Here is a 25,908-nt window from a genome sequence, read left to right as displayed (position 1 = left end):
TCGAGGATTATACTGCGACCTGAGGTGGGCTGGAACAAACACGTTTTAATAGAGGAGGTGGCCCGCGCAGAGGACATACGACATGCAGGCTGCAGACAGGGTAAAGCAGTTCTTGCCGAGAGTTAGGGCGATCAATGAAGCGTCTTGCTCGAGGCTTAGCTACGACATAAGACATGTCCTCGTGGATGATGTTGGAGAGGCGCAGGAGCCTGGTTATGGTATTAGCAGACAGTGAGGGTATCCGACAAGAGCTTTGCACATCTCACTGTCAGGAAATTCAGAGGCAATATTGGACAGATCGTCGACTGAGAAAGAGATGACATTCGCATGAAGTTTGCAATGGTGAAGCAGATGTCTTTGGTCGAAGAGCACCCACAGATTCAACGCTCAGTAATACTCTCCAACCGGGCCACAGATGCTCAAATGCTCGTGGACGATGGTGATAAACTTCGCGTTGGGCTACAGGTGATCGCCGATTGGTGTCTAATCTCGCGAGTCGTCAGACGCCTTCGTAAATGCACGAAATGGGATCGCAAGTCCTTGCAAAATTACATGTGCCGGCATTAATTACAAGAAAATGAAAATGAACATAAAAGGTAGGGAAAACGGGGTGACGGCATGCCAGTAGTCGAGATTCTGTTTGAGAAAGCCAACACTTCTTCGCAGCAGTAATAGCAAGCGAAAGTAACACGCTTATTGTGGCAATCATGCACCAAAGCCGTAGAGGGTGCGACCTGAACGCTTGAGAGCATAAACGACATCGAGGGCGGTCACCGTTTTCCTATAAATGCCATCGATCAGTAGGGATCGCGCATCAGAATGAATCGCCAAACCTCTTGGCGTGCTCGGTATATGTAACCTGCGTCATGAGCAATCATGATGAGAAGTGAGCAGCGCTTTCAGTGATCAGACGCAATGAACGTACTGAGTCCCGAATGACCTGAATGTCGAAAGATGTGAGCTAGCTAAATCATACACTCAAAGAGGTAGACATACGTTCTCCAAGAAGATCTTGAGGACACCGCGCGTCTCTTCGTATATCAGGCCGGAGATACGCTTGACACCACCACGGCGGGCGAGACGACGGATAGCCTGCAGAATACGCGGCGATCAGCTTAGGACGCCTCGAATAACGACGCAGAAGGGCTCAAGACGCACCGGCTTGGTGATACCTTGGATATTATCGCGCAAAATCTTCCGGTGTCGCTTGGCACCGCCCCTGTCAAGATGGTGTTCAGCGTGAGACGGCCCCAACAACGGTGGCATTGAACACTCGAGGCACTACAGCACATACTTTCCGAGACCCTTTCCACCCTTTCCTCGGCCAGACATGATGCTCGGTGCTGCTTTCTACGTTATAGGCTTACCTGTGGAAATGCACATTGCACACGCAGAGCACGTGGCAGGTTTCTTTTGTTAATTCTGACAACTATATATATATATCCCGCGTCAAGTAGCAAGTACTGTAGTCTCCCGTGGCGGACGCGACAATTTCTTCAACCTCCGCAGGCTGCGGACATCCTTGTCTGACGCGTCACTGAGTGCTTATGGAGACTTTCGATGTGAAAAGAAGGTGACACTCGATCGTAGAGGTTTGAGGCCTCGCACAGGTACCATGTGAAGGGGACCCACTGAACCAAAGCCTCGAGACAAGAAGAACCTAGTACATATATGATTACGGCACGCATGTGAGCCTCCTTTCTCCCCATCTCTGTCTGTGATCGCGCGCTCGTCGACAACATGAGTGCTTTCGGCGAGGTGGTAGACCTGACCGCCCACATCGAATCAATTCTCAAACGCTATCCGTTCAGCATTGGCATATTTAGGGAACTGCTCCAGAATTCCGACGACGCAGAAGCAAAGAAACAGGTATGGGATCATCGCAGACAGCGCAGGATCACAATATGACCTCGCCACGTACACAGGTTTTCCTACTCGATAATCGCGTGCATCGTCACGACTCGATCATTGAGCAGACGCTATTGAGTCTACAAGGCCCTGCACTACTTGCTTACAATGACGCCACGTTCAGCGAGAGTGACTGGAAGTCGCTGCAGAACATTAATCGATCATCCAAGAAGATAAACACTGAGTATGTCGTTCTCAGGCATCGTGCTCCAGCGTTCTTATCTCTTATCTTCAGTAAAATCGGAAAGTACGGAATCGGACTTCGCTCAGGCTATCATGTGAGTCAATGAGGCATCAGCTCTGTCGTTGAGCGGGCGATACTGATGCCTGTTAGGTCACGGACAACCTTGAAGTTCTTTCTGGAGACTCGTTAGTCATCTTCGACCCGCATCGCCGCCTCATTCCAGAAGGAGGCAAGAAATGGTCTCTTGCGGACATACACCAGAATTATCCCGACCAGCTGTTACCATTCGGGCACTTTCTGCCCGAGAACCCGAGCAATAATTTCGATGGCACGGTCATACGACTACCATTGCGTCAAGCCGGCAACGGGAGCCTGATCAGCGCCAAAGTCCCTGATATCCGCGAGCTCGAGCAGCTCATGGTTGAATTTGTTGAAAAGGAATTGCCCATCGTAATGCTCTTCCTCTCGCATATCACTCGCGTTGAGCTCATCATACTCGACGATGATGGCACCACTCGTGTGGTTGGCAAAGCGGACATCGAACGCAAGCCCTCCACTGCTCAGACTCTTAGCGAACCTGTTCAATCAACAGACTGCACGGTCAACGTGCATCGACTCGACCATGCCGTCACGCAAAACGATTCGTACGATTGGCATATCCTGCATGCATCCTTCTCCGAGGAGGACTGCGTCAAAGCTCTCAAGGAGCGCTTAGGAGTAGATAGCGAATACGATGTTCTGGCCGATCTCAAAGCTGAGAAGCTGTGCCCGACGAGCGGTAGCCCCGTAGCGATTGCATTCCCACTCTCCCATCAAACATCGTCGGGGAGGTTATTCACATATCTGCCGCTACCCTTGAACACAGGATTTCCCTGCCATATCCATGCGCTTTTCGCTCTCACGGATTCGAGAGATCATCTCCGGAACAGCGGAGAGGTCATTCTAGAACGAAGTCGCGATAGGTGCGTGTGTCTCTCGACTTCGCCATCGAGTTGCACTGATATCGTTCTAGACTCCTCATCGAATGGAACCGTGTCTTATTCCAAACCTTCATTCCAAGAGCTTGGGCAGCTCTCCTGCAAAGCCTCGCCGATCGCGCAGACTTCACAGGCGACATTTACTCAGCATGGCCGCCACCGCAGCATCAAGGTTATAGCGGAGAATCTGTGTACTGGCAGGGACTTCCTGAACAGCTCATCTCCACGGTGTTGCAGGAAAAACTTCGCGTTTGGCCTTTGAAACTTTCAGAGGCGAATGAAGAGCCAACCGTTTTTGCGGAAATGAATGAAATCCTCGTCGCTGAAGCCGCCGTGGAAGCGGAGTTGTTGCAAGCTCTCGCGAGGGCTAGACTCTCTATCATGCAATCTCCTACGTACATCGGCGACATGCTCAAGCATGAACAGGTTCGATGGCTGAGTCCACAAACTGCTCACGTCGAACTTCAGGTTAGTGGGTCGTTCCAAATCCATTGCATATACGTCGTGATGGTGCTGTCATTTAGGGACACACCCATGCCTTTCTTCCTCAACTCGACTGGCCGTCCAAAATGTCAATCTTGAGCTATCTAACCTCGTCAGGAGACGCCTCGCTTCTATCCGAGATTCCATTCGTACCCACTGTCTCCAACGGCGAGGTTGCACTGACTTCCACGCTTGGAGCTTCACCTCGCACTCTTCTGGCCGAAGCAGAAACTGATCTGTTCGAACATTACGACCCTGATGCAATTGCATTGCATCGACTTCCGAATGGTGTTGCAGAGATACTAGTGACGGATGGCGTCAGAAAACTTAATGTCAGGTGCTTGGATCATGTCCGAGTAGTCGAATATCTGCACACTGCACTCCTCACGATCTCCATGGAGTGGCTGACTCGATTCTGGAGCTGGATCCCTTCATGGAATAATGCAAATACGTTGCTGCCATCCATACTGTCAATGCCTCTTTTGTCGACATCCCAGAACCAATATCGAACGATTCAAGACGGTGCCTTTATGCAGCTCGAGCATAGAGAAGGGCCATTAGAAACCGTTTTGACCTCACTTGGGTTGATCTTCATGTCAACATCTTTCCCCGCTTCCGCGTTGCAATTCTTGAAGAGCAGCGCATCTCACACAATCAAGGATCCTCACGACGCAGGCGATCTTCTGGACTCGTTCAACGTCGATGCAATGCCCAGACTAAATGACGACGAGGCCACAGTATTCCGCGAGCATGTCGCTTCCTGCCTGTCAAGGACTGAGGACCTAACGGATGCGCGAAAAGCAACATTGCGCTCTTTGCCAATATACTGCATTTTGACCCCAGTCGAAAATCGTGAACGATGCGGGGTCGAACACATATTATCGGCAATATCTATCAATGCTACAATTCATTGTATCGCCGGAGAAGAACCACTAATTGTACCAAGGGTCTCTGGCGTTGTCTTTGTCCTGATAACCGACTCTGCTCGCCTGATGGATCACATTGACTATCATGCTGCGAGAAATGTATTGAAAGAAGCAGACGTTGTAGAGCTCGCAATCGAGCATCTTTCTGAGCAAAGCCCACCGCTGCAGCTCGACTTCCTCCGCCGTCTTTCGGAGTCTCCTACGCTTCGTTCATACGACACACTCGAAAGGTTGAGGGCTACGCGATTCATTGCGATGAATGCATCCAATGTATATCGAGCACCGCAGGATCTCGTCGACCCAAGCAGTGCTCTTGTCGACCTAGCTCTGTCCGGAGACTTCTGGCTACCATCTGATTGTCGCAATGATACCTACCGCGAGATGATCAACTTGCTGCGGTCCATCGGTGTGCTTCAAAAGCAACTATCTGCTGAATTTGTTCAACGCCGCATCGCTCGGGTTGCTGTGGCTTACGATAATTCGCAAGACGATGCATCCAGAGTTGCCCTTCGGTTGCTTCAGATGTTGGAAGCGGAACGTTCTATCTGCATCGAGCTTTCCCGAGATAGCTTCTCCCATCCAGCGTGGCTTCCTACCCAGCAAGGAAACAGATCTCCTACTGACTGCCGCGATCAGCGACATGAAGAACTATTTGACCGTGTCCTTCCAGTTGTTCGCATTCGCATCGAGAGTACCGCTCTGCGTGAATTCTTGGGATGGCACGCTCCGATATCGCTGTTGACGCTGAGGGATCAGTTTAATGCTTTGATATTGGAAGGAGACAAGATCTATGAGCTCCATCGTGTGATCCGCGAGTTCGGTCAGCGATTTCAGGAGATGAATGAAGCGTTCGTTCAGGAATTGAGAGCGCTCGTCTCTGAGCGGAAATGGGTGCCAATCTCGTCTGACCCACCCTGCATTGTGACCACGCTGGATGTGATGTTGTCATCAGACGTTGATCTCCCTGGACTCCACCGAGCCCCTCTAGATCTTATCAGCAGGGTAGGTGTGAAGGCGTTCCTGGAACGAATGGGCTGTCCGCAGGGGTAAGCTTCATTAGTATGGGTTGTTTATTTCTTCAAATAATGCTCATGACACCGCAGGCCATCTAATGCTGCTATCTTACGTCAGATTGATATGATTCCAAGACATGATGCAATGAACAGTGGAGCCGTCAAACGTATTGTCAGACTTCTGGAAGCGTTGGAGTTCAAGAACTTGACCGATGCTGAGTGGACCCGCATTTATCTTCCCGACGTTCAAGGGGACATGCGCAATCGAAGTGAGCTTTTTTACGACGATCTTGGCACTCGAGCCCTGGAGTTAGAACTGCCTCAAAATCGATTCAAGATTCATAGACAAATCAGCGAAGTACTCGCGGACCACCTTGGAGTCACATTCCTCAGTACCATGGAACTCAATATCCTGGATCCCGATGAAGATGATATGCTAGAGGATCCAGTCACTCGTGTCAATGGCGTGCTTAGATCCTATTCCATTGATCAGGCATTCAACGAATTTCTGGCGAACGCAATGGATGCTAATGCCAAGAATATGACCCTTGTCCTGGACGAGAACACTTCGAATCTCAGGAACGCGGATTACTTGTCGTCACTCATGTCGCAATTCTGCGCAGGTCCGGCTTTGATCGTGCATAACGATGCGCTCTTCACGGACAAGGATTTCAAAGGAATTCGCAGCATTGGGCTCGGGGGGAAACAGGATAGCGATGGCGTCATCGGGAAGTTCGGGCTGGGTGCTCTCACTGTCTTTCATTTCACTGAGGTAATGTCATTCCGCGCTGGTGATGGATCAAGTCTGATAATCTACCAGTTGCCTATGATCGTATCCGGGAAATATGTGCTTTTCTTAGATCCAAGTCAAGCATATCTGCCGCCGAATGGCAGTGGAAAACGGCGTGCTTTGCGCATTCCTCTCTCAACTTTGCAGAGGTCAGTGTCGTTTCATTAGAGTCAGAGTCGGCCCTCATTAACCATGGATTGATAGACAATATCCTGGCCACTTACAGAGGTTATATGAGCTACTGTCCTTCTCCGCAGATACAGACTTTTACAATGGGGTGAGTTGCTACGATACCCATCGCCAGTGGAGGGAACTCACAGCATGCTGTTCAGAGCCTCTTTTGGCTTCCGCTCCGAACCGCATTGCAAGCGACTACCAGCCGACTATGGACTTCAGAGTTGAGTAGCAACACCGTCAAAAACATGATGAGTTCGTATGCATCGGTCGCACCTGAAGCGCTACTCTTCAATCACTTTGACCGGATATCGGCGTATTCCACACGATCGAAACAATCTGATTTCTGGTCCGTCTCAGCCGAACGCGCAAGTGTCTGGCCCGTAGACGGTGATTACAAATGCGAGAGGGTCTCAATTACTCGTGAAGGCCCTCAACGCCACGTGAGCCGGCAAGAGTGGCACGTTGCTCAAGCAAGATCTACCTTGCATGCGCTGCCAACTGAATTCCAGAAGCTGGCACCGAAGCATCGCATGAAAGATCTCAGAATCGGCCTCGCAGGCCTGAGCCGATGTACACCTCCGACGCCAACGCAGGATGCGCTAACTCACAAGTTCTTTTCTAATCTCCCTCTCCCCATTCGCACCTGCCTTCCAGTTCATATTCACGCGTCATTCATCCTCGCCGACGACCGGCGGTCCATTAGGTTTGATGACAATGGCGAAGCTATCCCGGAGGCGAAATATAACCATTACATCTTGTCGCAACTGATCCCTCCTTTGTACTGGTACCTTCTGGAGGCCTGGCCGGGTGATCTGGACAACTTCGATATCTGGCCTGGTGCCGCCCGTGATCTTGTGCAAAGCGAAGACGCCTTGTCGGCTGCTCTCTGCCAAGCGTTCTACTCTGGTCTCCCAAATAGTGAGAGGAGAATGTGTCAACCTGTCATTGAAGGCGATCGTATCCAGCCCCAAGATTCGTTGTTTTTGGACAAGGAGCCTTCTGCCGACGAGGTTGCATTGAAGAGTGTGCTTCTAGCTATCAAACCTCCTACATTGGTGATCGTGCCTCGCAGTATTCTGAAGCGAGCTGAAGCTGCGAATGCACCGATCCAGTGGGTGGACGAGTATAAAGCAAGTGAAGTGTTATTGCAATATCGAGTTCAGTTGATAGCGGAATTTCGCGCGAAGCATATTGATGTTAAGGACATCGAAAATACCCTTCATTACCTCCGGAGAAAACCTGACACGCGTTTAGACCGCCTCCCTCTTCTACCACTTGCAGATGGCAGCCTCGCACGCATCGACAGCAGTCAGAATGGTCCGAAGGTGTTTTCAGGCCTTTGGGCCTCATCTTTATCGGTCCCTTGGCCATTATTCGTTTCCAAGCACTTTTTGCATCCTACCGTTGATCACAAGAGACTGCTTGAATATGACATCAATGTCTCGGAGCTGACTGCTTCGGACCTTGCAGATCTCGTTCAGACTCGATTGCCTGACTCGAGGAAATCTATTCGGCAAACCACAGAGGATGAGGGCAGATGGATTCAGGACTTCTGGGAGCGTTTTCATATCTTCAACATTGAAGTAGACGAGATCTCTTCGCTTTCTCTTGTGCCCACAACAAGAGCGGGTCAATACGTGTCAATCGATCACTGCCGCACAGAAGTGGTCCTCGCTAGCCCAAGGGACGCGATCGATCATCACCATGTATGCAACTCATTGGAGAAGTTGGGGGCCATTGTGCTACCGGCTGCGCAGAAGCTGCCACGCCCTTTGTTACAGCCACTCGACTCCGTGCCGTTCACAATCGATGCAGTTTTGAAGTTCCTTCAATGCAAGAGCGACGAGGCTCACACCGGACTAACTGCACTGCCTGCTCTCTTCGACGTGTTTGAGGACAATGAGGGAAACGATTTCGCGAAATGGGCACGCAACGAAGTGCAAGTTCGGATATCTGATATTCCCGAGGACCTTCTGCCAGTGATACGCTATCTTCCCATATGGCCAGCATGGCGCGGAAATACGACAGCCCTCTGCTTCCTTCAAGACTGCGACGTGAGAATTGTTCCACACAGATTCCGAGTTTCCGATATTGCGCGTGTTCTACCACCCGACATGTCCTTTGCGGAGATTCCTCTTTCAGTGCTTGAGCGTCTCAGCATGAAAGCTACGGAGCTGGGTGCTTTCTTAAGCATTGTTCACACCAGTCTGCACAACCTGGACGACAGTGGCTTTTCAGCGTACGAACGGATACTCGATGGAGCCCTCTTACTTTCCATGGGGGAGCAGGTCAAGAATGAACTCAAAGTGCCTAATACTTCACGCGTGCTTGTATCGCCAAAAACGCTATATTCCAGGGCCGAGCCGGCATTCATCGCTGCTTTTGAGACACGCCAAGATCTGTTCCTTCACCCTGTGTTCGAAAGGTACGATAGGAGCCTCAGGGCTCTCGGCCTCCAGCATGAGCGAAATTTCACCACATTCAAGGCATGCGTTGTCAATCTAGATGCCGATAACGAAATGGAAGGTGTAGTTGATCGCGCTTTGGTCATCTTCGAATGGTACGGGCACCTGCCTATGCACATCGGCAGGGATACAAGCAAGTGGTCGGAACTCGTGGGATATAAGTTCATACCGTGCGATGCGGTTCGGAGGCGCTACAATGACGCATCACTGCATCCTGAGAGCTATGTGACCCGTCTGTCGCGTCTCATTGCCCCGGAACAGATACTACGTGAAGAACATGAACGGATCGCATGGACGCAGAGAGGGCAGTTCATGCTGCCACCTGACGAACGCCTGCTGCTGGCCGATCTCACACTTGGCATGCCTACTCTCGATGAAGTTGTGAGTTTCGTTTTAGTACTGATCGAGGAGGGTTGGAGCTAACACGTTTTTCAGGTCCGCCACCTGCGCGTCTTGGCTCTACAGATTGCTCCAGCTCATCCGGGGCATCCGGAAGTGTTCGGCGACTTCAGCGCAACATATCAATGGCTCGGACACTCGGAGCGTGCTCAAGCTGCCGGAGCGATCCTCGCCAACTACGAACATGAACCGTTATTCCTAAACATCAACACGGCTAGCGACAAGTGGAATTTCGTCTGCGCAAGAGATTTGATTTTCAATGCCCCAGACGAGGACGACCGTCAGGGCGTCCGCATGCTCTTGGATCCCTTCAAGCCGCTCCTCCTCGCTTCTGGCGCCCTCGAGATCCAGCAACCTATCGCCCCTCAGAAACAACATGTTGCCGCAGATGACGTCATGCACCGCTTCCGCGCTGCAATGAACATGCAGAGGAATGAGGGGCAGTTTACCGATTGCTTGCTGGTATCCTCTGACGGTACAAAGTTCACGGTCCACAGGTCGTTCCTCGCGGCGTCAAACGAACATTTCAGTGGCATGTTCTCCTCCGGCATGCGCGAGAGCCTCCCAGCGTCCTGGAATGAGCCGATACGAGTCGAGCTTCCTGAAGAGGAGCCCGTCGTACGGTGCGTGCTTGGTATGTATCTTCACGCATGTTACTTGTGTTGTCGCGTTGAGATCCTTTGCATACAGACTGGTTGTATGCCGGCGACCTCACGGTCCAGGACACGTACGACCAGAATGAACTGCTCTCTCTGTTACGTGTTTCGCACTACATGCGTATTGCCGACATGCACCGCGACGTCCAGCGTCTGCTCATCGAGACGCTCACACCAGGGACCTATCGAATCCGTGAGTCTGCTTTCATACATCTGTCCGCGTCGGTAGTTGCTGAAGTGGAAACCCGCTTTCAGTCCGCGAAAACGCTGCAGACTTTGAGGCAGATCTGCTGCTAAAGGCGTGCGATGAATATCTGGAATCAAATCGTGAAGTGTTCGAGCGCAACCCGCAATTGCTTGGGCCGAACGGGGATGCGTGATGCAGAGCTGTTGTTCGGTTGGAGCTGCCTTATGGATTGGGGTGTCTCGCGTGTATTTCACTGTCTAGATGTTATTTTGAGCTTCAATGACAGATGCAGTTGGAGGTTGCACTAGTTACGGTAACTAGTATCAATAACCATGTCATAAGAACCATCCTGGCGGCGACTCCCCAAGTTGCTTGCACCACGAGAATTCATACACGGCAGCATGTCAATACGATGAACAACATACAAAGTGCATGAAGGATTGGTCTAGTTCTAGGCGATGTTCTATGCGGGGAAAGGATGATAGTATGAATACATAAAAAAACAGTTGCGCTTGTCTATATCTAAACGAGGGTCTTGCGGTCTTTAAGTTCATGAGATCGTAAAGAAGGCCAGAAAAATCAGAAGCGTGAGAAGCCATTTCGGGAAAAGAAAGCAGTTGCAATATACCGAAAGCGAATGGAAATTTTACGCGGGAGAAGCGTCGGGCTCAAACTTGTGAGATTTCTATGTCGCTCGCATCCTTCTCGGAGTACCCCTTGTTGCACGTGTCTTCGTCGGGGCCGTTTCTTTCAAGGTATTGCACGCCATCCATGTTCGCCCCACCCTTCTCCTCGTCCATACTCTCCTCCTTCTCGTCCGCATCGTCGTCAGCGCTCTCCTTCCTCACCCTATAAAACACCAGCATCGAAATCCACTCGAGGCCCACGATGCCTAAGAGGAACCAAAATGCCGCACGCTCGCCAGCATAGTTGCTCACGCCCTCCTTTTCCTCTACGCTCGTCTCGATCGAGTCCACCGCAGCGATGCCGACCGCGGAACCGAGCTGCAACGCGCCGTTGAAGATCGCGCCGACGGTGCCGGCCATGGATGCAGGCGAGGTCTGGAAGATGGCGATATTGGTGTGCGTGTACGTGAGCATCGCGCCGGCGCTGCCCAGGACAAACGCGGGGAAGACGAAGGGCCAGTATTTGTCTGGGCCGTCGGCGAATGCGAGGAGGATGGTGGCGATGACAAGCAGGCCTTCGCCGGAGAGGATTATCCATTTCGAATTGATGATGCGCGAGAGCGGGCCGGTGAAGCTCATCGAAAACGCGAGCACGCCGATCGGAATCCTGTGTGCAGGACGACAGTAAGCATTCATGACCAGAGAAGGTAGTGGCGATATGAGGCATACATATGGATAGCAGTAGAAATAGCGGACCAGTGGTAGACGTCTTGCCAGAGTGTCGTGAATGTCGTAAAGATCGTGGTCCACCAGAAGTATGGCAAGAGAGCAGTACCGAAAAGTACGGAGAAGTTGGGCAGGAACCATGTTTTCGGGGGCCTGCAACAGACAGTTCACGTCAAAAATACGGCTGGTCAACGCGATTGAGCAGGACTTACACTGCCGCAGTCGAAACGGGTATACGGGTCTCATAGTAGAAGAATGCCACGACCATGAGGACAGAGATGACGAGTGGCGCAATCACCGTTGCGGAACCCCAGCCAGAAGCAGAGCCAGAGGTGACGGCAAAGATGAACAAAATTAGAGCGGCTACCAAGCCACTTACTTCGTCAGATATGGAATCTCCATGAACGACGAGTCGCACCAACCTGTAAGCACGGACACTCCACCGAGATCAAGACTCTTCCATTTCTTGCCCTCAATGTGGATATTCTCCTCTTGAGGGGGCACTAGCACTAGGCAAATGATCGCGATCGGGAACGCGACCATCGCGACGAACCAGAACACCCAGGACCACGAGGCATACTGGACGAAGATCGCGCCTATAATTAAACCGAGGACTGGCGGGGACGAGTCAGCGGGTGTCACATGGAAGAGAACAGTGGAAAATCCTCACCATTCCCTACAGCGCCGCAGCCGCCGAAGACACCAATGGCACGCGCTTGCTCAGTGGGCTCAACGAAGACAGCGACAAGCAGCGAGAGCGCAGAGGGAATCGTCATTGACGCAGCTGGGTCGACAGGATTAGTTAGCTTTATAACCTCGAACCTCGGAACGACCTCGGACTTCCTCACCGATGCCGCTCAGTGCTCGAAGCACAATGATAGTGATTTTATCTTTGGAGAACCCGGCGCCAATAGAAATGACCCCAAGCGCGGCGATGCCTCCGGTAAAAGCTACTTCTGCAGCGAGAGACACACATGTCAATTGAATAGCACACGCGTTGGTTCCCGCATGTCCACTGACTCGGATTGTACACGTCACTTATGCGACCGCTCTGCTCATTGTGAGGGCAGCGTCAAACCATACTCAGTCAAACGGCTGAAAATGCACAACACTCACGATGAGCAGAAAGGACGCGAACGTCAATTGGAATGCGCTGATGATCCAGGCCGACTCGCTGGCCGTGATGTCCAGCGAGTTCTCTAGGTCGGGAATAGCAGAGAAGAGAGCCGAATTATTGAACGAGTCCAGGAATTGTGCGAAACAGAACACGATGAGGAGCAGATACCGCCTGAAAGGCGAGTACAGCTGCGGCAGGCGTCCGTCGACGAGGGTCTGTGCAGGTGAAAGGATGGTATCTGCTTTCGTGTTCGTGTTAGGCGGCGCGGTCATGTCGGCAGTCTATAGGGTGTGAAGAGCGAGAAAAGAGTCTATTGTGAAATAAGGGAAACAGAGATAATAGAGGACGTAGTTAAGCGCAGAGAGAACACAGAGAGACGGCCGAAACCCCAAGAGGAACAGGAAGAGAAATGAACAGAAGGGGAGAGAAAAGAGCGGGGGCGGGGCTGGCTTTTATCTATTCCTGCACACGCTGACTGATCGAAGCCAGGAGGCAGACGCGTAAAGTGCACCATCTGCGGTCCCGGGGGTGGGTGGGGTCAGCAATTTTCCAGATTATCAACCACTCACCGCGGGGAGCACAATCGCTAGCGAACGGTAAAGAATGCGGAGAAGAGAGGCGAGACCGGCGCGTACTGCAGTGAATGGAATCGTCCAGAGCTCCGAAGGGAACGCTCTAATTGGCTGAAGCGCAACAAAACGCCGAATGACAGTCTGTTTAGGTAAAACAGAACATATCCCGATCGCATACACGTTCCTCAGCGCTCAGCGCGGGGACAGGACTTGCCATGATCTGCCAATATGGGACTCAACGGTGGACCTCCCACAGTCTACGGCTGGAAGAATACGCAAGCGGGCAGTAATGCAGCGGAATGATGTTATGGATGCTCATGGTAGGGAAGGGACCTCTTGAGGCCAAGCTTGAGCTTGAACTATGATTTGAAACGGCGACGTTCAGGCGACACGGAATGCCGTCGCCGCGCCTTTCAACGTGTCAGTAGACGATCAGATCTATCCTTTCAGCATGACCAATCTGCTGGACTGCTCTACGGATGAATGACGCGATCCCGTTAATTGAGTATAACTCAGACAGCCAAAGTATTCAGGAAATACTGGAGCAACGGTCCAACGTTGTGCCAACGCGAGCAGCATCCATCATGGGTGAGATGAGAGTTGAACACGACGACGCACTGTTTGCCTTCGGTGGGCCTCTCAAACTCCGCTGTGGCTGAAGTGGCTGAAGGCTGTCTTCACCGTGTTCGCGTTGGTACTGCATGCACAGAGTCCACGATACGGAATAACTGGAGGGCCACTATACTACGCGTGAAGCACGCTAGCTCCGCAGATGCGGTATACAACGCTCATCGATGCTAAACGCTAGCCGATAACCTTCAGCCATAGCGGAGACTGAAAGGACATCAACTCATCTCTTTCTCTTCCTTCAGCCCCGAATACCGTCAGCCCCGAATAATACTATCTGTGGTTGGGCAGCCGTGTCGGGTAATCGAAAAGATCGACGTGGGTTCTCAGACAGCCATCATTTGAAGTATCCATAGGCACTACTTTCGGTCATCCCGCGTCCTGTTCAGTCCACGGCCATGTCCTGTTCCTGTTCCGACGTGGCATGCTCAAGCCCGCATCCCACGACACGGACGACTTGCAGACGATCCCACCATTCCGTAAATCCTCGAGCTGCCCACACACGTCCACCAGAACCTGCTGAAACTGCGGCCGTGTTGCTTGTAGCAACTGCTTGGCCGAACACGACGCCAACGATTCCTTCGCAAGTTCGAAGCCCAGCGAAGTGTACGTAATGCTGCTGTAGTAGGCTGTCAAGGCCGCCTTGTCTGCGGGCGCAGCCTCGCAGATCATCCTTCCAAAGCTTGCTTCTTTGGTCCATGACCCTTCTTGCAGTAAACGTGCGTCTTCCGCTTGTTTTCCATGGGGGTACTGTACCCACGAAGGCTCGCTCTATGGTGAGCAGACGTCAATGGGATTACGCATACTCTGCCGCATGCTTTGGGCACGCGCGTTTCACTATGGCTTCACAGGTATAATTTCATTCACTGCTACCGGTGATAGGACTTCCTTCTTTACACGTGTTGTCCATCTGTCTTTGCTTTGCGGAATGCCTGCTTCAGTCAAATTTTCAGAAGTTGCAAAGGCGCACGTCATCCCCAGCAAACGGGCTCGCATGAACAGCCCGTCGCCATCCCTCGTCATGGATGCCAGCATACGTTTTTCCTTGCAAGATCAGGCCTCAGGAGTCCATAACGGTCTTCGCCTCTGAGTCCAAGCTTTGAGCCATCGTTTTCGTAGTCATATCCTGTGAGTGCTTCTATCCTCCGCTCCCGCTCCAACATCCTGCCATCATACTGGACCACACGAATGTGCTAGTAAATTCATCAGGAGCGTGCTTGCCTGCTTGACGGACGCTATGCTGGCAGGATTGCGGAAAGCACGTTCCGATATCCTGCACTGCTCGGGCCGTCGGGGCCGATCGCCATAGCCAGCCACCTTCATCTATGTGAGGATACCGCTTGCCTCGCGTGCCCAGTAGTTCTTAAACTAAGTGGCCATCTCATAAGTATAGTCCTGAAGACTTCGCCTGCGTGCACGATACGTTACATTGTCCAACTTGAGGTGATTCGTCGAACCCCGGGCTGACGGAATGAGCACGGAGACTGATGTCACGGCTATGTCGGCCAACTGAACAATAACGCTTGAATGATCCTTACCATACACGCAGACCGTGAAGAATCCAGAGTGAACATACATATTGACAGCTCTCTACATCTTTGTAGCCATTCAGATAATCGACGAGCCTTAGGGTTAGTATGACGTAAGACTTGTTACAAGGTTAGGGCTTTCCGTCGCTCTACTGCCGCCATCCAGCCCCCCTCTGGCTCGTCAACGTCAAAGAGCGGCCTAGAGTCACCTCCTTTGGCCGTTATATAACGCGACGGCGTGCGGGGAGCCCTCCAAGAAAACAGTTATTCTTGTACCCATCTCTTCACGACATCAGTCATAACTACTAATATCACGAGAAAATCTTTAAATCTCAGTAACGACTTAATATCATGGGGTCCGTCCTACAGTCTGGGTATCTCATGGAGTCTAATCTAATTCATGCAGCCTTATCTTCTCTTGCATTGCGGGCATCTGCGTCGGGATCGGCTCGCTCGCCCTAGGTATTGTTGCTGTCATCGGAGCATGCCTCGAGTTCATCGCCAGCCGTAAGTCCATACTTTGATGTCACCCATTTTCGCGAGCGCTGAGCCGTCCGTCGAACAGTCATCGTTGGCTGCGCGACAGGCATCTGCGAATGCGTAACAGCCGTCCTATGCTGCGGATGTTGCGCATGGTAAGCAACATCTGTGACGATCGCGCCTAGCGTTTGCTCAACACGCCGCTGTGTATAGACCAGGTCGGTAGCTTATTTAATGGGGACCCGCGATGAGACGTTGAAGGCAGTCCCGCGGTTCTACTCCCCTCTCGCCTTCGCCAGCTTCTAGTGCCGTTGGCCGGAAAATAACATCCACTGTGATTGCCGAACGACACGGACACCAAGTACCATCTTACCTTACCACTACTAATCTGACTTTTGTTGTAATTTGTATATGCTCAAACGGGCCGGAACCTAACGCTGTTGTACGTGTTTTATCATTTCACATCGGCGTTCACATTACATGCGAGAAAGGGTTGTTGATTCATGCAGCTTTGCCGTGTTTGATGGAGGATCTACATACTGTCGAGATGACTACTTGTAGGTTGGCATGCGCAAGACGTCATTAATTGATTGTATTCATATACATTCCACCTATATGACAAGGTTATTGATCGGAGTGCAGCCTCAAAGTGCATCTGTCATTGAAGCTCAAAATCACATCTAGACAGTGGAATACACGCGAGACACCCCAATCCATAAGACAACTCCAGAGTCCAAACCAACAACAGTTCTACATCACGCATCCCCGTTCGCCACAAGCAATTGCGGGTTGCGCTCGAACACTTCATGATTTGATGCCCGATATTCATCGCACGCCTTTAGCAGCAGATCTGCCTCAAGGTCTGCGGCGTTTTCGCGGACTGAAAGCGGGATTTCCACTTCAGCAACTACGGACACGGACAGGCATATGAAAAGCAGACTCACGGATTCGATAGGTCCCTGGTGTGAGCGTCTCGATGAGCAGACCCTGGATAGCGCGGTGCATGTCGGCAATACGCATGTAGTGCGAAACACGTAACAGAGAGAGCAGTTCATTCTGGTCGTACGTGTCCTGGATCGTGAGGTCGCCGGCATACAACCAGTCTGTACGCAAAGCACGTCAATGCGACAACACAAGTAACATGCGTGAGACACTTACCAAGCACGCAGCGTATGACGGGCCCATCCTCGACAAGGTCGACTCGTACAGGATCGTTCGAGGACGCTGGGAGGCTCTCGCGCATGCCGGAGGATCGGAACATGCGATCGAAGTGTCCGTTCGACGCCGCGAGGAACGATCTGTGGACCGCGAACTTTGCACCGTCAGAGCATACGAGCACGCAATCGGTAAGCCGCCCCTCCTTCCTCTGCCCATTCATGGCGTCGCGGAAGCGGTGCATCATGTCATCTGCGGCAACACGTTGGATCTGCGGAGCAACAGGTTTTTGGATCTCGAACGCGCCAGAAGCGAGTAGGAGCGGCTTGAAGGGATCCAAGAGCATGCGGACGCCCTGGCGGTCATCCTCGTCTGGGGCATTGAAAATCAAATCTCTTGCGCAGACAAAATTCCACTTGTCGCGAGCCGTGTTGATGTTTAGGAATAACGGTTCATGTTCGTAGCGTGCGAGGATCCGTCCGGCAGCTTGAGCACGCTCCGAGCGTCCGAGCCATTGATATGTTGCGCTGAGGTCGCTGAACACTTCCGGACGCCCCGAATGAGCTGGAGCAATCTGTAGAGCCAAGACGCGCAGGTGGCGGACCTGAAAAACGTGTTAGCTCCAACGTTCCTCCGATCAGTACTAAAGCGAAACTCACAACTTCATCGAGAGTGGGGACGCCAAGGGTGAGATCGGCCAGCAGCAGGCGTTCGTCAGGTGGTAGCATGAAAAGCCCTCTCTGCGTCCATGCGATCTGCTCATGTTCTGCACGCAGTATCTGTCCTGGGGAAACGAGACGCGGCAGAGGAATCGCATAGTCCTCAGGATGCAGTGATTCGTCCTTATAGTGCCTCCGGACCACGTCGCACGGTATGAACTTGTATCCCACGAGTTCTGACCACTTGCTTGTATCCCTACCGATGTGCATAGGCAGGTGCCCGTACCATTCGAAGATGACCAAAGCGCGATCAACTACACCTTCCATTTCGCTATCGGCATGCAGATTGACAACGCATGCTTTGAATGTAGTGAAAGTTCGCTCGTGCTGGAGGCCGAGAGCTCTGAGCCGGCTATCGTACTCTCTGAACGAAGAGTGAAGGAACAGATCTTGCCGCGTCTCAAACGCAGCGACGAATGCCGGTTCTGCCCTGGAATATAGCGTTTTTGGCGATACAAGCACGCGCGAAGTATTAGGCACCTTGAGTCCATTCATGACCTGCCCCACGCGAGCTGAGAGGGCTCTATCGAGTATTCGTTTGTACGCGGGAACGTCACCATTGTCCAGGTTGTGCAGGTTGGTGTAGATGATGCTCAAGAACACATCCAGCTCCATAGCTTTCCTGCTGAGACGCCCAAGCACCGAAGAAGGAATCTCCGCAAAGGACATATCCGGTGGTAGAACACGCATGATATCGGAAACTTGAAATCCATGCGGAACGATTCTCACATCGTAGTCTTGGAGGGAGCGAAGGACTGTCGTGCTTCCGCGCCATGCTGGCCATATGGGAAGATAGCCAACCACGGGCAGAAGGTCCTTGGGAATTTGAGATATCCGAGCTTGCACTTCGTTGCGTGCCCATGTCGCGAAACCATTTCTCTCATTGTCATTAAGCACATTGAAGAGAGCAGGCAGCGCACTTAGTCCGGCGTAGGCCTCGTTGCTCTTGGATCGGAGGAACTTCAAAACTGCGTCGAATGTGAACGACACGGAAGCGAGTGTCTGTCGCAGAGGGTGTGGCAGCTCCTGCGCAGCGGGCAGCACAATGGCTCCCAACTTCTCCAATGAGTTGCGTATGTGATGAGGATTGGCGAGGACGACTTCTGTGCGGCAGTGATCGATTGACACATATTGACCCGCTCTCGTTGTGGGCACGAGAGAAAGCGAAGAGATCTCGTCTACTCCGATTCTAAAGATATAAAACTGCGCCCAGAAGTTCTGAATCCATTTGCTCTCATCGTCCGTGGTTTGCCGAATAGATTTTCTCGAGTCCGGCAATCGAGTCTGAACAAGATCCGCGAGGTCCGAAGCAGTCAGCTCCGAGACATTGATGCCATATCCAAGCACTCTCTTGTGATCGAGAGTGGGATGCAAAAAGTGTTTGGAAGCGAACAGTGGCCAGGGTAGCTGTCTGAGTGAGGTCCAAGGGCCTGAAAACACCTTTGTACCATTCTGACGTCTGTCGATACATGCGAGACTACCATCTGCAAGGGGTAAGAGAGGGAGGTCATCCGACTGCACATCAGATTTTCTCCGGAGGTAATGCAGGGTACTCTCGATGTCCTTGACGTTAACGCGCTTTGCATCAAATGCCGCCGTCAACTGGAGTCGACATTCCAGTAATATTTCACTTGTTTTATACTCATCCACCCACTGGATCCGTGCATTCGCAGCTTTCGCACGCTTCGTAATGTTGTGAGGGATGATCACCAATGCAGGGTTGTTGACAGCTAGAAGCACCTTCTTCACTGCAACCTCGTCCGCGAAAGGCTCCTTATCCACAAACAATGAGTCTTGGAATTTGATACGCTCGCCTCCGATGGCAGGTTGACACATTCTCCTCCCACTACCTGGGAGGTCAGAGTAGAACGCTTGGCTGAGAATGGTCGACAGTGCATCTTCGCTTCGCATAGCACCACGAGTCGCACCAGGCCAGATATCGAAGTTGTCCAGATCACCCGGCCAGGCCTCCAGAAGGTACCAGTACAAAGGAGGGATCAGTTGCGACAAGATGTAATGATTATATCTCGCCTCCGGGATAGCTTGGCCATTGTCATCAAACCTGATGGACCGCCGGTCGTCGGCGAGGATGAATGATGCATGGATATGCACCGAAAGGCATGTGCGGACGGGGAGAGGGAGATTAGAGAAGAACTTGTGATTTAGAGCATCCTGCTTTAACGTCCCTGAGATACATTGGCTCAAGCCTGCGAGGCCGATTCTGAGATCTCTCATGCGATGCTTCGGTGCCAGCTCCTGGAATTCAGTTGGCAGCGCATGCAAGGTAGATCTTGCTTGAGCAACGTGCCACTCTTGCCGGCTCACGTGGCGTTGAGGGCCTTCACGAGTAATTGAGACCCTCTCGCATTTGTAATCACCGTCTACGGGCCAGACACTTGCGCGTTCGGCTGAGACGGACCAGAAATCCGATTTTTTCGATCGTGTGGAATACGCCGATATCCGGTCAAAATGATTGAAGAGTAGCGCTTCAGGTGCGACCGATGCATACGAACTCATCATGTTTTTGACGGTGTTGCTACTCAACTCTGAAGTCCATAGTCGGCTGGTAGTCGCTTGCAATGCGGTTCGGAGCGGAAGCCAAAAGAGGCTCTGAACAGCATGCTGTGAGTTTTCTCCACTGGCGATGGGTATCGTAGCAGCTCACCCCATTGTAAAATTCTGTATCTGCGGAGAAGGACAGTAGCTCATATAACCTCTGTAAGTGGCCAGGATATTGTCTATCAATCCATGGTTAATGAGGGCCGACTCTGACTCTAATGAAACGACACTGACCTCTGCAAAGTTGAGAGAGGAATGCGCAAAGCACGCCGTTTTCCACTGCCATTCGGCGGCAGATATGCTTGACTTGGATCTAAGAAAAGCACATATTTCCCGGATACGATCATAGGCAACTGGTAGATTATCAGACTTGATCCATCACCAGCGCGGAATGACATTACCTCAGTGAAATGAAAGACAGTGAGAGCACCCAGCCCGAACTTCCCGATGACGCCATCGCTATCCTGTTTCCCCCCTAGCCCAATGCTGCGAATTCCTTTGAAATCCTTGTCCGTGAAGAGCGCATCATTATGCACGATCAAAGCCGGACCTGCGCAGAATTGCGACATGCGTGACGACAAGTAATCCGCGTTCCTGAGATTCGAAGTGTTCTCGTCCAGGACAAGGGTCATATTCTTGGCATTAGCATCCATTGCGTTCGCCAGAAATTCGTTGAATGCCTGATCAATGGAATAGGATCTAAGCACGCCATTGACACGAGTGACTGGATCCTCTAGCATATCATCTTCATCGGGATCCAGGATATTGAGTTCCATGGTACTGAGGAATGTGACTCCAAGTTGGTCCGCGAGTACTTCGCTGATTTGTCTATGAGTCTTGAATCGATTTTCAGGCAGTTCTACCTCCAGGGCTCGAGTGCCAAGATCGTCGTAAAAAAGCTCACTTCGATCACGCATGACCCCTTGAACGTCGGGAAGGCAAACGCGGATCCACTCAGCACTGGTCAAGTTCTGGAACTCCAACGCTTCCAGAAGTCGAACTATAGCCTTGGTGGTCCGATTGTTCACTATTTCATGTCGTGGAATCGTATCAATCTTACGCAAGATGGCAGCATTAGACGGCCTGCGGTGTCATGAGCATTATTTGAAGAAAAGAATGAATCATTGTCATGAAGCTCACCCCTGCGGACAGCCCATTCGTTCCAGGAACGCCTTCACACCTACCCTGCTGATAAGGTCTAGAGGGGCTCGGTGGAGTCCAGGGAGATCAACGTCTGATGACAACATCACATCCAGCGTGGTCACAATGCAGGGTGGGTCAGACGAGATTGGCACCCATTTCCGCTCAGAGACGAGCGCTCTCAATTCCTGAACGAACGCTTCATTCATCTCCTGAAATCGCTGACCGAACTCGCGGATCACACGATGGAGCTCATAGATCTTGTCTCCTTCCAATATCAAAGCATTAAACTGATCCCTCAGCGTCAACAGCGATATCGGAGCGTGCCATCCCAAGAATTCACGCAGAGCGGTACTCTCGATGCGAATGCGAACAACTGGAAGGACACGGTCAAATAGTTCTTCATGTCGCTGATCGCGGCAGTCAGTAGGAGATCTGTTTCCTTGCTGGGTAGGAAGCCACGCTGGATGGGAGAAGCTATTTCGGGAAAGCTCGATGCAGATAGAGCGTTCCGCTTCCAACATCTGAAGCAACCGAAGGGCAACTTTGGATGCATCGTCTTGCGAATTATCGTAAGCCACAGCAACCCGAGCGATGCGGCGTTGAACAAATTCAGCAGATAGTTGCTTTTGAAGCACACCGATGGACCGCAGCAAGTTGATCATCTCGCGGTAGGTATCATTGCGACAATCAGATGGTAGCCAGAAGTCTCCGGACAGAGCTAGGTCGACAAGAGCACTGCTTGGGTCGACGAGATCCTGCGGTGCTCGATATACATTGGATGCATTCATCGCAATGAATCGCGTAGCCTTCAATCTTTCGAGTGTGTCGTATGAACGAAGGGTAGGAGACTCCGCAAGACGGCGGAGGAAGTCGAGCTGCAGCGGTGGGCTTTGCTCAGAAAGATGCTCGATTGCGAGCTCTACAACGTCTGCTTCTTTCAATACATTTCTCGCAGCATGATAGTCAATGTGATCCATCAGGCGAGCAGAGTCGGTTATCAGAACAAAGACAACGCCAGAGACCCTTGGTACAATTGATGGCCTTTCTCCGGCGATGCAATGAATTGTAGCATTGGTAGGTATTGCCGATAGTATGTGTTCGACCCCGCATCGTTCACGATTTTCGACTGGGGTCAAAATGCAGTATATTGGCAAAGAGCGCAATGTCGCTTTTTGCGCATTCGTTAGGTCCCCAGTCCTTGACAAGCATGAAGCGACATGCTCGCGGAATACTTTAGCCTCGTCGTCATTTAGTTTGGGCTTTGCGTCGACGTCTAATGAGTCCATAAGATCGCCCGCATCGTGGGGATCCTTGATTGTGTGAGATGCGCTGCTTTTCAAGAATTGCAACGCGGAAGCGGGGAAAGATGTTGACAGGAAGACCAACCCAAGCGAGGTCAAAACGGTTTCTAATGGCCATTCTCTATGCTCGAGCTGCATAAAGGCACCGTCTTGAATCGTTCGATATTGGTTCTGGGATGTCGGCAAAAGAGGCATTGACAGTATGGATCGCAGCAACGTATTTGCATTATTCCATGAAGGGATCCAGCTCCAGAATCGAGTCAGCCACTCCATGGAGATCGAGCGGAGTACCTTGTGCAGATAGTCAACTACTCGGACATGACTCAAGCACCTGACGTTAAGTGATCTGACGCCATGCGTCACTAGTATCTTTGCAACACCATTCGGAAGTCGATGCAATGCAATTGCATCAGGGTCGTAATGTTGAAACAGACTAGTTTCTACTTCGGCCAGAAGAGTGCGAGGTGGAGCTCCAAGCGTGGAAGTCAGTGCAACCTCGCCGTTGGAGACAGTGGGTACGAATGGAATCTCGGATAGAAGCGAGGCGTCTCCTGACGAGGTTAGATAGCTCAAGATTGACATTTTGGACGGCCAGTCGAGTTGAGGAAGAAAGGCATGGGTGTGTCCCTAAATGACAGCACCATCACGACGTATATGCAATGGATTTGGAACGACCCACTAACCTGAAGTTCGACGTGAGCAGTTTGTGGACTCAGCCATCGAACCTGTTCATGCTTGAGCATGTCGCCGATGTACGTAGGAGGTTGCATGATAGAGAGTCTAGCCCTCGCGAGAGCTTGCAACAACTCCGCTTCCACGGCGGCTTCAGCGACGAGGATTTCATTCATTTCCGCAAAAACGGTTGGCTTTTCATCCGTTTCTGAGTGTCTCAAAGGCCAAACGCGAAGTTTTTCCTGCAACACCGTGGAGAGGAGCTGTTCAGGAAGTCCCTGCCAGTACACAGATTCTCCACTATAACCTTGATGCTGCGGTGGCGGCCATGCTGAGTAAATGTCATCTGTGAAGTCTGCGCGATCGGCGAGACTTTGCAGGAGAGCTGCCCAAGCTCTTGGAATGAAGGTTTGAAATAAGACATGGTTCCATTCGATGAGGAGTCTAAAACGATATCAGTGCAACTCGATGGCGACGTTGAGAGATACACGCACCTATCGCGACTTCGTTCGAGAATGACCTCTCCGCTGTTCCGGAGATGATCTCTCGAATCCGTGAGAGCGAAAAGCGCATGGATATGGCAGGGGAATCCTGTGTTCAAGGGTAGCGGAAGATATGTGAATAACCTCCCCGACGATGTTTGATGGGAGAGTGGGAATGCAATCGCTACGGGACTACCGCTCGTCGGGCACAGCTTCTCAGCTTTGAGATCGGCCAGAACATCGTATTCGCTATCTACTCCTAAGCGCTCCTTGAGAGCTTTGACGCAGTCCTCCTCGGCGAAGGATGCATGCAGGATATGCCAATCGTACGAATCGTTTTGCGTGGCTTCATGATTGAACCGACGCACGTTGACCCTGCTGTCTGTAAATTGAACAGATCTGCTAAGAGTCTGAGCAACGGAGGGCTCCCGCTCAATGTCCGCTTCGCCAACCACACGAGTTGTGCCATCATCGTCGAGTATGATGAGCTCAACGCGAGTGATATGCGAGAGGAAGAGCATAGCAATGGGTAATTCTTTTTCAACAAATTCCACCATGAGCTGTTCGATCTCGCTGATATCAGGGACTTTGGAGCTGATCAGGCTCCTGTTCTCGACTTGACGCAATGGTAGCCGTATAATTGTACTGTCAAAATTATTGCTGAGGTTCGCGGGCAGAAAGTGCCCGAATGGCGATAGCTGGTCGGGATAGTTCTGACGTATGTCCACGAGAGGCCATTTCTTGCCTCCTTCTGGGATGATGCGGCGATGCGGGTCGAAGATGACTAAGGAGTCTCCAGAAAGAACTTCAAGGTTGTCCGTGACCTAACAGGCATCAGTATCGCCCGCTAAACGACAGAGCTGATGCCTCGTTGACTTACATGATAGCCGGAGCGAAGTCCGATTCCGTACTTTCCGATTTTACTGAAGATAAGAGATAAGAACGCTGAAGCGCGATGTCTGAGAACGACATACTCAGTATTTATCTTCTTCGACGAGCGATTGATGTTCTGCAGCGACTCCCAGTCACTCTCGCTGAACGTGGCGTCATTGTAAGCAAGTAGTGCAGGGCCTTGTAGGCTCAATAGCCTCTGATCAATGATCGAATCGTGACGATGCACGCGAGTATCGAGTAAGAAAATCTGTGTATGTGTCGAGGTCACATCGCCATCCTACGCTGTCTGCGATGATTCCATACCTGTTTCTTTGCTTCTGCGTCGTCGGAATTCTGGAGCAGCTCCCTAAATATGCCAATGCTGAACGGATACCGTTTGAGAATTGATTCGATATTGGCGGTTAGATCGACCACTTCGCCGAAAGCACTCATGTTGTCGACGAGAGCGCGATCACAGACAGAGATGCAGAGGAGGAAACGAGCGAGACAGGAGGCTCACAAGCGTGCCGTGATCATATATGTACTAGGTTCTTCTTGCCTCGAGGCTTTGGTTCAGTGGGCCCCGTTCACACGTGGTACCTCTGCGAAGCCTCCGCGCGATCCTCGGTATTCTGTCCCCGGGCCCTCATCAGGAAAGTATCTCGCTTACTTGGCTCCCAGAAAGTCCCAGGACCTACTTGAAGCTGCTTATACAAGCGAGTTGAATAGTAGGCTAGGCTCTGGATCCTCGATGCAGAGACGCTGGGACTGTTTTAGACCTCAACGCTGCAGCACACATAGGTGAAGATTTCCGGGACGCAATACGTTGATGCTGACGCTGAGCATAAGTAGTGCGTACAGGCTTTGAACTCGAGTCCAAGAACGTCACGGTACGCCGTGCAGCTCACGCATCCAAGTTCAAAGTAACGGCTTAAGTCCATATTGCATTTATATACATTTACTATTGGATGTGGCACAGAGGCACTTTGGTCAAACCCCCGCGAGCGTGACGTGAAGCATATCAGGTCGGAACGATTTGAACACTATGCTCACGGGCTTGAGGGAGCCCATACAGCTTTTGGGTGCCTAACTGATCAGGTTCAATACTTATTTCTAGTAGATACTCTACAATACCGTGTGGCGTGCACCCACTGGATGACTT

At 51.5% G+C, this 25,908-nt stretch overlaps 5 protein-coding genes across 5 annotated transcripts; 2 read left to right on the top strand and 3 right to left on the bottom strand.

The window, feature by feature from the left end:
• Positions 1–517: 517 nt before the first annotated feature.
• On the bottom strand, positions 518–1,306 carry LAESUDRAFT_706912 (histone-fold-containing protein; the record flags this gene model as incomplete). Its single annotated transcript, XM_040906643.1, has 6 exons — positions 518–781; positions 834–859; positions 926–940; positions 997–1,092; positions 1,159–1,219; positions 1,295–1,306. Coding segments are annotated over 6 exons (286 nt in total), but the record flags the coding sequence as incomplete, so codon positions are not given.
• Positions 1,307–1,485: 179 nt separating this feature from the next.
• On the top strand, positions 1,486–10,358 carry LAESUDRAFT_815637 (uncharacterized protein; the record flags this gene model as incomplete). The annotated part of the gene is made up of 13 exons (XM_040914706.1): positions 1,486–1,869; positions 1,926–2,092; positions 2,144–2,186; positions 2,243–3,054; positions 3,105–3,537; positions 3,594–5,524; positions 5,582–6,263; positions 6,312–6,430; positions 6,486–6,558; positions 6,614–9,304; positions 9,359–9,956; positions 10,013–10,171; positions 10,234–10,358. The coding sequence occupies exons 1-13, from the start codon at positions 1,741–1,743 to the stop codon at positions 10,356–10,358; spliced, it is 7,962 nt and encodes a 2,653-aa protein (XP_040759602.1). The 5' UTR covers positions 1,486–1,740.
• A 475-nt stretch (positions 10,359–10,833) lies between these two features.
• LAESUDRAFT_662968 (MFS general substrate transporter) lies at positions 10,834–12,906 on the bottom strand (the record flags this gene model as incomplete). The annotated part of the gene is made up of 8 exons (XM_040905029.1): positions 10,834–11,458; positions 11,521–11,670; positions 11,730–11,880; positions 11,940–12,131; positions 12,188–12,301; positions 12,366–12,473; positions 12,538–12,568; positions 12,634–12,906. The coding sequence occupies 8 exons, from the start codon at positions 12,904–12,906 to the stop codon at positions 10,834–10,836; spliced, it is 1,644 nt and encodes a 547-aa protein (XP_040759601.1).
• A 2,741-nt stretch (positions 12,907–15,647) lies between these two features.
• LAESUDRAFT_730753 (uncharacterized protein) lies at positions 15,648–16,484 on the top strand (the record flags this gene model as incomplete). Its single annotated transcript, XM_040909901.1, has 4 exons — positions 15,648–15,718; positions 15,769–15,869; positions 15,928–15,997; positions 16,056–16,484. Coding segments are annotated over exons 1-3 (174 nt in total), but the record flags the coding sequence as incomplete, so codon positions are not given.
• Positions 16,407–25,230, bottom strand: LAESUDRAFT_686116 (uncharacterized protein). The gene is made up of 13 exons (XM_040905917.1): positions 25,071–25,230; positions 24,848–25,014; positions 24,754–24,796; positions 23,886–24,697; positions 23,403–23,835; positions 21,416–23,346; positions 20,677–21,358; positions 20,510–20,628; positions 20,382–20,454; positions 17,657–20,326; positions 17,001–17,601; positions 16,787–16,945; positions 16,407–16,722 (listed from the first exon to the last, which is right to left on the bottom strand). Exons 1-13 carry the CDS (start codon positions 25,197–25,199, stop codon positions 16,598–16,600), a joined length of 7,944 nt encoding a protein of 2,647 aa, XP_040759599.1. The 5' UTR covers positions 25,200–25,230; the 3' UTR covers positions 16,407–16,597.
• Between the last annotated feature and the right edge of the window lie 678 nt (positions 25,231–25,908).

The sequence above is a fragment of the Laetiporus sulphureus genome (genome assembly GCF_001632365.1).
Source record: "Laetiporus sulphureus 93-53 unplaced genomic scaffold LAESUscaffold_54, whole genome shotgun sequence".
Classification (NCBI taxonomy): Eukaryota; Fungi; Basidiomycota; class Agaricomycetes; order Polyporales; family Laetiporaceae; genus Laetiporus; species Laetiporus sulphureus.
The sequence above is the reverse complement of the archived record's forward strand: the minus strand, read 5'-3'. Positions and strand labels throughout refer to the sequence as shown.